The 13606-nt window shown below is 36.4% G+C and overlaps 2 protein-coding genes across 3 annotated transcripts in view; both read left to right on the top strand.

Annotated features, from left to right (window-relative positions):
* The window catches only part of LOC117114946 (NFX1-type zinc finger-containing protein 1-like), a 14553-nt gene extending 6621 nt beyond the window's left edge, over positions 1-7932 (top strand). The window contains exons 2-4 of the mRNA XM_033258579.1: positions 95-221; positions 1168-1427; positions 2547-7932. Of these exons, the coding sequence (XP_033114470.1) occupies positions 109-221; positions 1168-1427; positions 2547-7321 (5148 nt within the window). The 5' untranslated portion in view covers positions 95-108 and the 3' untranslated portion in view covers positions 7322-7932. The remainder of the gene's footprint in view (positions 1-94; positions 222-1167; positions 1428-2546) is intronic.
* Positions 7933-11863: 3931 nt separating this feature from the next.
* Positions 11864-13606, top strand: part of LOC117114926 (NFX1-type zinc finger-containing protein 1-like) — a 15635-nt gene continuing 13892 nt past the window's right edge. For both annotated transcript variants that reach the window (XR_004446465.1, XM_033258547.1), the window contains exon 1: positions 11864-12001. The gene's annotated coding sequence lies outside the window, so the exon portion shown is untranslated. The remainder of the gene's footprint in view (positions 12002-13606) is intronic.

The following is a 13606-nucleotide window of genomic DNA, read 5'->3' as shown; positions in this document are numbered from 1 at the left end:
GGGGCAGAATAACAGTGTACAAAACAAAATTCCATCAAAGACAGTTTTATTTGATTCATCATAAATCAGCTCTCATTAAATCGTATTTTTGTAGGCCTACGTTAATAAATGATGTCCGGTACTCGGTACAAATCTCATTCTAGAGGCGGTCAAGGTTCACATGGTGGTCGTGGTTTCCGTGTCGCTGGTAGACAGACGTACAAGTACTCGTCAATAGGAAGGCAGGTTGAATTGGATTATTATATTTAATTTTATTTTCCATTTCATTCATTAGGCTTTCATTTATGAAAATAAATTAAGCCTTGATAGACAAGTCATATATAATTCAATTGGTATTATTTCATCTTTTTCTTTTACTGCTTTAATAACTCACTGAAAGTGATAATTCTTATGTAAGCTATAGTACATTTATTAAGATCGTAAGACTTTCCAATTATGAAGATCAATCAATGAAGACATTTTTTTTACTTTTCAATAATCACAACTGTTCCAACTAATAAGTGCATAATGACTAGGAAAGTCCAAGTCTATACCTTACTTTACTTTTATATACACAGAATTTTAAAATTGAAAGTATTAACTCCAAAGTACAATTTCATTCCATTGCACATCATTGGGTGATTTAAAAAAAAAAAACAAGTTTCTAACATAACATAAAACTTTTCCCAACATAATTCTATCTCCTTGCATTTAAATAGCAAATGATTTTCTGTTTCTTGTAGATTAAAATACTCACAATGATTTGCGGCGGTTACTATTTCTTTGTAAAGTTTATTTGTACAGCTACAAACCGAATCCTGGCTTTAATATTTTAAACTTTTAAAGTATTTTACTGTTTTTAGCCAAATAAGTCTGGTGTTGTCGGTAATATTCTTGAAGATAATTTATGTTGGTAACTTTGTAGACCGATGATTTTAACTTACATGATCTTGATGAGCGAGAGTTCTACTTTTTATAAATACAAATTCACCGGCAATAGTTCTTCCTTTTTTGTTGTTAGGTAAGAATGTCTGGTAAAGAGAGGCAAGATGGAGAATCTAATTGAATTGAATTGACTATGAGTATGAAGAAACTTTTTATTAAATTGTCTACACAGCAAAATAGGAAAATCAGTTTAACAAAAATAGCAACCCTGTATTATAACTTCCATTTTAAAATTCGTTTCAGACTAAATTTGAGCGCAAACGACAGCTTCGGTGATCAGGGAAATGCAAATGACAATGCAGGCAATTTTCGGGATAGTGGTGATGCGTCAGTACGGCGAAAAAGCAGACCTGTGACCCAGCATAGCAACACTTGTGGACGGGGACGGAATATTTCAAATAGTCGAACAGAGAGCAGGCACCAATATATAGAGGCTGGCCTGGAACTTACCCATCCCAGCACTAACAGTGGTTCCAGGTCTAGGCGAGAAATAAGAGCAACAGGTGAGAGGTGATGATGATAATGATGATGATAAAATAATAATAATAATAATAATAATAATAACAATAATAATAATAACAATAAAAATGAAAATAAAATAATACAGGAATTTATACAATGAATAGTAAATATATAACTGTTGGCGATCAACAAGAGACAAGATGAAACAAACTTCAGGCAAAACAAACAGTAAAATTGCACAGTTCAGAAAAATTTAGTTGGGGAACAAATTTTCGTTAAAAGCCGACAAAAACCAGGATAACTAGAAGCATTTCGTATATTGCCGGGAAGGCTATTACAAAGCCTAGGTGAAGCATTTGAAAAGGCCCTATCACCAGATTTCTTATTAGACCTAGGTATATGAAGGCAAAAGGAAATAGAATACCGTAGGTATTGGTGTCTAAAAATAAATGAACAAATGTAAGCAGATAAGAAAGTATAATACATACTCCAAGTATTGAAATACACGCCATCGTGTTGGTATTCAATATTTCGACATTAATTATGTCATCATAATGACATAATTAATGTCTGAGATTAATCAGTGGACCTTTCGGTTTTTGGAAAATGTAAGCAGGGTTTACTGTTTTTTAAGTGAATAAAATGTGATGCGAAAAAGAATAGACCTTTCCGCTAAGCCCAGCCCCTTAGATATTGTTGCTCAGGTCCCACAAGGCGACAGCGTTTAAACATAGGCGAACACGCGTGCGTATTCCTAGCGCTGTTCTGATTAGTCAGTTGTTAAGCTTGATTGACACTCCGGAAAGGTCTATTGTCTGTCCAATCGGCTACTAAAGAAGTTGCCCAAGGTCTTACGAGTAGAGTGTGATTGTTCAGCGAAGCTAATCGTCTATGATACTAGATGCTCCATAACCAAATGTCCTTATGACGCTTAAAGTGCGGAGTTGGTTTTGGTTGACAAAAAATAAAATTAATTGACATTACAATGAATTTTTGGTAATTTTAAAGGCTGACTTCCACTGCGTCAGCCAGCAGGTGACGAAGACCTTTGCACATAAATATATAAAATGGTTAAAATTGTATGTTATCTATTATATTTATTGTTACTGTATTAGGCATAACTCAGTTTCATGTATAACCGATGTGAATTTGTCTTCCAGGTTATAAACGGTTAGAAGAGCTTCTTAGTAAAGACAAGGCTGAGGCACTAATACAGTTGTCATCTACATATTTTGGTTTTGAAAAATTACTTAACGAGCCCGAAATACGCCGAGATCTTCGCACATTGATATGTCGCGTACTTATTCATGCTTGTCAATGTACTACGTCTACAGTTTCCTTAAATGCCCTCTTAAGTAAAGTTCAAAATTCTATGTTTATTAAGTATCATATGCATCAGCATATTATGGCACTGAAAGATGAAAGAAGTCCTAGAGTAAGACACGAAGTAGAAATCCAAGACATCATCACTGTCATTAGAATTCTTGTCGAACGTCTCCCGAGTGCAACAGGTGAGGTGAAAGCATCCCTTATGTTGTTAGAATTAACTATGGAAGAATTATATGAAGTAGGGTTGATCTACGATAGGAACATTCGATCACGTTTTGACGAATTAAAAGAGTTTGTAAAAGAAGTGGAAAAAACTCAAGGTGAAAAGGTCAAACCTGCTACAAGAAGAAAGATTAATAACATAGATGACGACATCCCACCACCAAATAATTTCCGGGACATTCCGATATTTCCGACTTTGGAGGATCTGACCATGGACAAAATTCCATTCTTACGAAAGAATAAATTAGATGGAAGTTATGATAATGCGGATCATTATCTAGACGTTCAGTTTCGTTTGCTTCGAGAAGACATGATAAGACCGCTCCGTGAAGGCATCATAGAGTACCTACAGCACAAACACGATAGGCATAGACGAATAACTGACATACGCGTATATAATGACGTCACTGTTGAGTACCCGATATGTTCACATGATTGTATAATATACAAAGTTCACTTCGATGTCTCTCGGCTAAAAGGAGTTCGTTGGCAGTCAACAAAGCGCCTTATATATGGGTCACTGGTATGTTTATCTAAAGATGATTTCCAGACGGTCTACTTTGCTACTGTGGCGAATAGTAAACCAAGAGATCTTGAGAATGGGTTCTTAGACTTAAAGTTTGAAATTCAAGGACAGGTAGAAAACACAAGAAACGAAAAGTTTACCATGGTTGAAACATCTTCCTTCTTTGAGGCTTACCGTCACGTGCTTCTGAGTCTTCAGATGATTACAGAACAGAATATGCCTATGAAAAAATATATAATTGAGGGCAGACATGAAGTCAATGCTCCATATTACCTACGTTACAACAGGAATATGACATATGATCTTGGACCGTTAATTGATGAAGATACTCGGAAACCTATGCTTGTCAAGATAGCAAGTAATACGTGGCCATCCCCTTCTTCTCTTCAACTAGATGATTCTCAGTTTAACGCATTAAAAACTGCATTGACCAAAGAGTTTGCAGTCATCCAAGGACCTCCTGGAACTGGAAAAACCTACGTGGGTTTGAAAATAGTACATGCGTTACTTCATAATAGAAAATACAGGAAAACTGTCCATGATGAGATAAATGAGAGTCCTATATTCATTATCTCCTATACGAATCATGCTTTAGACCAGTTTCTTGAAGGTATCCATTCTTTTTATCCTGATGGTATTGTGCGTGTTGGTGGGAGAAGTAGTAGCGAGACTTTGAAGAAATTTAACTTAAATAACCTCCGGCAGGAATCACGGGAGCGAAAAGAAGTACCAAGACATATACGCGTCAAGAAGAGATTTCTTTTTCAAAAGATAGATGCCCTACGGTATAATATGGAAAATTCCATAGAAAATATAAAACTAACAACAACCGGAGTCATCCATACACGCTTTCTTCGGAAATGGATGCGAAACGGGCATTATAAATCTTTCACGGAATGTAGAGAAAATCAGTCAATGATATCTTGGTTAAGTTTGGATGAAGTTAATATGAACCTAGACATAGATACACGTTTCAGTGTTATTGAAATCAATGATAAAGAGGAAAATGAAGAAGGGGAACAACTAGAAGTGGCCGAGGAATCGGATTTGATTGCAGAGAAACGAGTACTTGATATCGATGATGCAGATGAAGAGGATGCGATGCGAACAACGAGAAAAATTAGGAACACGGTTAGAAAACAACTTGCATTTGATCCGGACCAAATGGAGAGATTTAAAGACGAGGACAGTTTTCAATTGAGTAAAAGAGATAGACAAAAAAGAATGCGAACCTTTAAATTGGAGCTCCAAAAAACAGATAAAATGAGCTATGTTGAAGCTGCTAGAGTACAAAACGTATGGAGGCTACAACGTAATGATCGTTGGCGTCTATATCGATTTTGGATATCCCAGTATTGTGATCACGAACGTCATTTACTTTACAAAACGCAAGAAGACTACAGTACATTAGGAAAACAACTTCAGGAAATCAGATTAGAAGAGGATATCCTTTTAATCCGAAATGAAAAAGTGATTGGTATGACAACAACTGGGGCAGCAAGATGCCGAAATATGATTAAGAATATCAAGCCAAAGATTGTCATTGTCGAAGAAGCAGCAGAAGTACTCGAGGCTCACATAGTGTCGAGTTTGACTGAAGGCTGTGAACATCTAATACTAATTGGTGATCATCAGCAACTTAGACCAAATCCGACTGTATACGATCTTGCCAAACGGTATAATTTGGAAATTTCCCTTTTTGAAAGAATGGTGAAAAATGGCATGCACTGCGAGAGGCTGAACACTCAGCATAGAATGCGACCAGAGATATCATCTCTTATGAAGAACCATTTCTACAAAGGTCTTCAAGATGCTCCTATTGTACACAGTTATGAAAAAGTCAAAGGAGTCGCTAGCAATATGCTCTTTATAGATCATGACCACAAAGAAGCATCTGTCAAGGACACGCTGAGTAAATCGAATGTATACGAAGCAGAGTTCCTAGTAAGCTTGTGTAAATACATGATTCAGCAAGGCTACAACCCATCAGAAATTACGATACTTACAACATACACGGGTCAACTTCTTCACTTCAAGAAAAATATGAAATCTGAGTTCTTTAAAGGAGTTCGCGTTTGCTCAGTTGACAATTTTCAAGGCGAGGAAAATGAAATCATTCTTCTTTCTCTAGTAAGAAGCAATGACGAGGGAAGGATTGGGTTTTTAAAAGAAAAGAATAGAATGTGTGTGGCACTTTCAAGAGCAAAGAAAGGACTATTTTGCATCGGTAATATGAAGCTTCTAACTCGAGACGATCATTGGAGAAAAATTGTAACAGAACTTCGTCAGAAAAATCTACTAAGCAAAACCATTCGATTGTGTTGTCAAAACCACCCAGGTAGAGCAGTAGACGTACAAGAGCCGCTCGATTTTATGAAATGTCCTGAGGGTGGCTGCAATGAACGCTGCGTTTATAGACTTAAATGCGGCCACGTTTGTAAGTTGTCATGTCACCCATACGATCCTGAACACAAGAATATCAAATGTTCGAGACCATGCGTAAAACAATTGCCATGTGGACATGCTTGTAAAGAAGAATGTAGCCAACCATGCACCAGTACGTGCAGAGAGATTGTTTCTAAGCTGTGGCCTTGTGGACATAAGGGTGAATATCAGTGTCACGTGGATGATCCTTTGTCCTGTTCAAATCCATGCGGTGTCATTTTGAAATGTGGCCACCTATGTCAAGGAACCTGTGGAGGTTGTACAAATGGCCGCTTGCATCAACAGTGTCGTTCGAAGTGTAATAGAACTTTAGTTTGTGGTCATGGATGTCTTGAACCGTGTACACGCAACTGCCCACCATGCAGTAAATCGTGTGAGAACCGCTGCGTTCACAACAAGTGTCCAAATAAATGTGGGGAGAAATGTACACCTTGTACAATGCCATGCGAGTGGCGATGTCAGCATAAACAATGTACCATGCAGTGTGGCCAACTATGTAACCGACGACGATGTGACAAACCTTGCAAAAATACTCTTTCTTGTGGTCATCAATGTGCTGGTCTTTGTGGTGAGCTGTGCCCAAGGAAATGCTTGATTTGCGATAATTTCGAATTGACAACAATAATGTTTGGAAGTGAAGATAAACCAAACGCAAGATTTATTCAATTAGAAGACTGTGGACATGTGATAGAATCAACGGCATTGGATGTTTGGATGGATCTGGAAGATGACGGAAATACAAATGTGCAGTCAAAAGATTGTCCAATATGTAAAACACCAATTAGAAGGAATCTACGATATGGTAATATAATAAAAGAGCTGCAGATGGACATAGAGTGTATGAAATCCAAGATAATTGGAGATGAGTATAAAATACGTCATGATAAAATTCGTTTACAAAGAGAAATTCAACGTTTGTCTGATAAAGAGTGCGGAACATTTCTTCTCACTGAACTAAATGCATTATTGACAGCAGAGCAGGTTTCTAATATGGAAAACAAATTGCAGTTTGTTTCAAAAGTAGACGAGATTAATAAGGCAGGGGATGGAAAAATTAATGCAAGATATGCAGATATTGAAAAACGTATTAAGAAGGAACTGGATATTTGTAAGAAATTGATTCTCATGCCAAGGTATCAGTTTAGTGAACAGATGCTACATGATATAGCGTCAGAGCTGCAACGTCTTTCATTCTATATGGAACTCTACGTGCTGAAAAGTGAACTACGTAATAAAAGCATTATCTCAGAAACACTGGCAGATTACGTGCGCATTGTAAAGAAACATGTTACTTCAATCGGTCCTCTCAAAGAAAAAGACGTAAAAACCACAATATTTTGCTTGAAAATAATCAGTCGAGAATGCGGCGTTGTCCCGTGCATATCAGATAAAGAAAGAGTGCAGATTGTATAGGCTATAGGTCTATCCCAAGGTCACTGTTTTAATTCAAGTAAATTGGTGACTGGTTGGCCCAGCGTTGGAGACTCCAACCGTATCGCGTCGGGACGGTTCTGCATTTCAAAGTGATTTTGGATATAACACGCATTTTGTAGAAACATATGTGTGATCATAAATTTGCCTTTAGCACAAATCTATGCGTGATAACGAATGATCACGAATTCAGGGCAAAATGTATAAAATTAGAATAAATTGTTTTTTTCACTGTTCCCTGGTTTTATTAAAAATACAAAAAAAACGGTCATGCAGTGACTGAAACACGCACAGTATTTACGTGAATACATTTACTGAAAAATTATCAGTATGCTTTTTTTGTAAGGCATGAGATGTTTGTGTATGTAGCTCGGGAACTTAAATTAAAAATACATTGAAACTCAAATTTTACTTGACTTTCTTAAAAATATTTTGTTTATGTACCCGGTATTGTCCACAAACACTCCCTGAAATCGTTTGAAAAATGCTCAGATCGTCAGAGCGCCAGGGGTTACGCCACTGCACCCCAACCTAAGCTTCGCCCCCTCAACCCCAGCCAACTGGGGGGGGGGGGGTCACGCATTTCAAATCTTTCAGGTATATGGGAGAGTAAATGTCCAGAATGTGGATCTGTTATTGGAGGAACACACCACCGCTTTTGTAGCGACGACATCAAGTGAAATGGACGGTGCGACATTGCTGCCTGGTCGGAGCAGTCTAATCTAGCAAACTACGGGAACTTATTTTAGACATCGGATATTAACAAATACATTTCACCAATTCAAAAAAAAAATACATTTCTTTACGCTCTATTGGGTCGTCCTAAAAGTGTCCTCGTCTTTTTCGAAAGCTTTCTGTATCAAACACGTAGTGCTAATTCAAAATTTAAATTACATTGAATTAACATAGGCCTAACGATAAATCAGGTCTTCATATTGTTTCAGTAGTGGTCAGTGTGAGTATTTAAAAAATATTTCGGTATAAATCCTTGGTATTCGGCAGAAAAAATATTTAAAATACAAACGTACACAAGTTATGGCTTACTTGACCGGTACATTCGTTTGACCACTGTGATTTTATGATTCATACTTTGTTGTTTGGCCTATATTATTCTACTATATAAGTCATGCATCCAATGACTTTAGGATTTACTTTTTGGTAGGTGGCTGTATGGAAGCATTTATACAATAAGTTAGTAACAAATGTACTACTGATATGTCATCTATCAAATAATATTGTATTAAAAAAATATAAAATAGTATGATTTAAGGTAATTTAATACTGGTAAGAGGTTTGTTGGACAGTTCATTCTTTATGTGTACTGTCTACTTTTCTTTGATTTTATTATTTATTATGTAGGCCTACACACAATATTCACTACCCAATGAAAATCAGTTACTCTCTTTGGTGATGTAATAGGGCCTATACATATTTTTAATTTATTATTTGAACTTACTTCTATTGGCTTTGCAATAATTTGCATATTATATTTTATTTATACTAAGTTAACATAGTAATGCTTGTATATAATGTTTTATTTAATAACATTTTCAGATGATTGTATTTTGATTTGTAGTTAAGATGTTTTTATGTAGCAATATTAGTCTCTCTCTTATTAGGTATAGTAACAATCTGTTATAAAAATGATTAAGTATGACTTAGTTTAGGAAATACGATTTGTCTTTTTATTTGAATCATTTAAAAACAAGCTATATTATATTTCTTATAAGCGATTGCATGGTTATAGTTTGATATAAATTAATCAATCATTATATAGCGCCAATATCAGTGCCAGATAAAATGTTCAGTGGTGATATATTGTTCTTGTTTTAGAAACAATTAGATTAGGCCTATTGTACGTATTATTTGAGTACTTTAGTACTGTACTTTATGCTGCGACTAGCGCATCCGTGAAGATGGTGATGACGCGTTCGCGTGAAACGCGTTCAATGCTCAAGGCTGTTTCTCTTTGCAAGTGGAAATGGCGCCGCGAGCTCTCTGAGATGGATACGTTGGCCTCACAAGATGCCATTGTTAAGTACACGAACGTTTTAGGTCATCGTCCTTCATCAGGTATACGTACAGACATAAATAAATACGAGTATAAATAAATATGACACGGACGTAAGATGAGTGACTATAGAAACATATGATCGTAATAAAACATAAGATTGGGTAGCGTGGATATGAATGATTAAACAATACCTTAAGGGCGTAGTTGATAATAATAAACTAACCAATCAGAGTGAGTGGTACTGTAAGATATAGAAGTATATGGTTAAAAATAAACCAAGATTATAACAACCGAGTTCAGGCAAAATATGTCATAAATAACTATATAATATAACATTATATAATAAACCGGTTTGTTATTATAATATTATATGGTTGTGGAACATGTGCCGTTATGTTATTGCATGCTGTAAGGATGAAATATTTAATAATCTTAGACCTTTATTTACAAATAGCAATGACATTTAAGATAAACAATACTTTAGAATGATGTTCTACGTTTTTTTTTAATTAGCCTTACTTTAGCCATAACTGAAATTGGGGTTAAGGTAATGGTTATTGTGTTAGGTCTACGTCTATTTCACATCTCCGTCATACATTTCTTTAAGCCCATTTTTCATGAAATCGCTACAGTGTTTTTCACTGCAATCGTTACACTGCGTATAGCTGCTCCTGCGTATAGCTGCTCTGACTCAATCGGTAAGTGTCGACGATAGTGTAGCAATTTAATGGAAACCAGGCTCATATGCCCAAACATGATATGATCACGCGATGCGAATTTGAACAGATAAGTGGAGTATAATATTGTATAGGCCTATATCAAATGTATTGTGATATTGAAAGGCTAAACAAATAAAGAATGAATGAATGAATTGATTAATAAATGCTTGCAGTACACCATTTTAGATTGTTTTGAATTGAACTGTTGTTTTTGTTGAGTGAAGTCGATAATGATCATCCGGAGTAATTACAATATAGGCCTAAATTAAAGCCCAGTGCATATTGCTTCAGCCGTCCAATTGTGACAAATAGCCTTCCGCGCTCTGTGAGCACTTGTCTGACTCGACGACCGTATACCGGTTGGTGGCAGATCGCAGTTTGCGGAAGGATTAATACGATTTTACTGGCCATTTAATTTAAAAGAAAACGGTCAAATACAAAAAACCGTAAAATAGAAAACCCCCTACCGAAAAAAAAAAACAAACAAACAAACAAAAAACGATACATCAATACAGTTATAGGCCTATTATAATGGTTTCACATAATAATAATAATAATAATAATAATAATAATAATAATAATAATAATAATAATAATAATAATAAGTAATAATAATAATAATAATAATAATAATAATAACAACAAACAACAAGGCCTATTATAATGGCCTAATAATAATAATTAATAATAGGGCTGTATCATTCGAAACTATTTCTACACCTCCTGTTATACTCCTACTTTTTGAGTCATTAGGAGGTCGGATTTACCAGAACAATAGTATACTTTGATTTATTTAGCGCTTTGACTAGCTCGTACAGTAACTTTCTTCTCTCCTAGTCTCTTCGTGTCTGAGCTACCCGGTAAACCGGTAACAGCTACTCTCGTCTGTCCACAACAGTAAACATAATATTTGTTTAGTAACGTGATTGTCATTTTAAACTAAATCTTATTGCGAATAATGCTGTTCATACTGTACATACACGAACACACGAACTAATAACGCACATGAGCATAAACATAAAAGCCCATACACATACTTGGTAAATCATTAACTGTATATCAATACATACAAACACACACATTAAAACTTTATACACCTACACATAAACACCTAAACATGTACACACATAACGTATAGGTGTATAGTTGTCTCAGCGTACACATAGGCTACACATATCATATTTAATACACGCACCAGTCCTGAGACACACAGAGCGCCTATACATACAAAATATTGACGCATAAACAATGTTTACTGTTTTAATGCCTTTGCATATACTTCAAGATTCAAAATAACTTTACTGCAATCTTAAGGAAAATTTGAAATATACAGAATAGGCCTAATTTAACACGTGCCTCATTAGAACTTGATAACTCGTTTATTCCTTTGAACTAACTGAGCAACTTATTCGATTAGGCCTAAATATTTAAATCCCTCACCCCTATATTTTACCACAGCCCCTATCCCTCCAAATCAGACGACAACAAGACAATCACACACCAATTTTGTTTTTAAACAGTATGCTCAATTATAAAGGATCCATGCAACTTCACATAAAAAACCCTAAACCAAATATTAGAGTTAAAATACAAATCAAGAAAATTATTTATTAAATTATATTTAGATTTACTATCTCAGTAACAAGAAATCAGAATGTAATTCTTATATAGTATAACATAGTGTTGGTCAGCCATTTTCTGTAATTTCCCAGCATTACAACATTATTCGGATCGATGACTATATTAAGTCAAGCGTTTTCTGGGATTTCCCAGAGATCACGTGGTCTCACCATTCGAGATATTTAGTTAATGTTTAACTCATATACGTAAATGGATCAATATGATTGTATTTTACGATGATAGGAGTCGATTTCAATATTAACAACGAGTCCACACGCACGTCTTTACATGGCGTACTCCAGTTTATTGGTAAGATTCAATTCACTTTGATGCTAGGCGAATTTACTAATAGATAGGATTTAAGCCCTAGCGAGGCTTACAGTAGTACAGTACTGTATTATACATGTATCACTTCCGGGTCCGTTTATTTTATTTAAATTAATTTTGATAAGGTCTCCTTGCAAGTTTTGATCAGCTCAGTTGATTACTTTTTAAAATATCTGGTCTGGGACGTTTTCCTTTGAATGGTCTTATCCACACCCTACACCAGATGGTCACCAAAATTTAACACCGTGGCTAGAGATACTAGAGATACGGGACCGTATTTCTACTTCAATTTGCTAAAGGTACGGTAAATGGCATTACGGAACCACCTAATAATGAAGTGCCAGAATGTGCGTGACGTCATTTTTCAAGACTGGCATTGCAGATCACCCGCGATGAGCAGTGAAACGAGAACGGATGTAGGCCTACAATACTGGGAAATTAGAACATCAAAAAGTACAATATTGTTTGACTTAGTACTGTCATCGATAAATAGGAGTATGGTTCCACTTAGTAAAGAGTTTCATTTAACTAGGCCTATGTATAACCATTATCAAACAAGGACTGATTCCGTCTGAACTTCATAATCCCTACATCCCAAGTTTTAGTCCAAGAAGCTCGAAATAATAGAACTGTCGCGCCAAAATTGGTCCGGGCCAAAAATGGTCCGGCGGACAGATTTTGGCCGCTAAAGTCGGTCCGCCGGACTACTTTTGGCCGCTAAAATCGGTCCACCGGGTCGATTTTAGCCGCTAAAATCGGTCCCCCTTGGATAAAATTGGTCCGCCGGCTGCGATTTTTTCCCGTACGAAACATTTGCATGAAACTTCACTCGGGCCATCTCGGATCGACACGAGTCAGGCCGAAAATGGCACTCTCAGACATGAGTTGGCTTGGTGTGGGCCTATTTTTAAATGTTTTATGGTCTGACTGCCCGACGAGCTCTGTCCGGCGAGGGGCTTGACCTGTCCGGTGGGGGAACTTAATCCCCTGCCCCCCATTGGTCCTTACATCCACACCCTACTCCGGACCGTCACCAAAAGTTAATCATTTCTTCATTGGGTTATAACTAACACTTCCTGGTATTTTCAATTATGTCTGTGCCGCCGTTTTTGATATAAAAAAACACATGTAAACACCAAAACGTGACACACACACACACACACACACACACACACACACACCCACACATCCAAACTTACACGACTGAAAAACTCCTGGAGGAGATAATAATCAATTTTATTAAATACAGTACGGTATATACTAATAGATATATGAATGGTGACAGTCAGTGGTCGATCACAATATATATCATGAGTTAATTGTTCCTTATGGGTCAGATTCCTGTAAGGTGCAAATTAGACACTTAGTCACGCCCCTTGTGGATATTGCTAAGGTAAGGTCCCACTTAACGACAGACAGCTGAGCTGTCAAACAGAGGGACTTGAGCTCGTAGGCCGAGGCTGGGGAATGATTTGAGGATGTGTTCACCTTCCAAATGAATTTTTTTAAATGAATAGGAACCTCTGGATGGCCAGAAATGCCACTCGAGACTCAGACTGAGACAGACATGTGTTGGCTTGGCGTGGG

The sequence above is a fragment of the Anneissia japonica genome, unplaced genomic scaffold (genome assembly GCF_011630105.1).
Source record: "Anneissia japonica isolate Jap-2015-1 unplaced genomic scaffold, ASM1163010v1 scaffold288189_len579620_cov203, whole genome shotgun sequence".
NCBI lineage: Eukaryota > Metazoa > Echinodermata > Crinoidea > Comatulida > Comatulidae > Anneissia > Anneissia japonica.
Note: the sequence above shows the minus strand (reverse complement) of the source record. Positions and strands in the feature narration are given on the sequence as shown.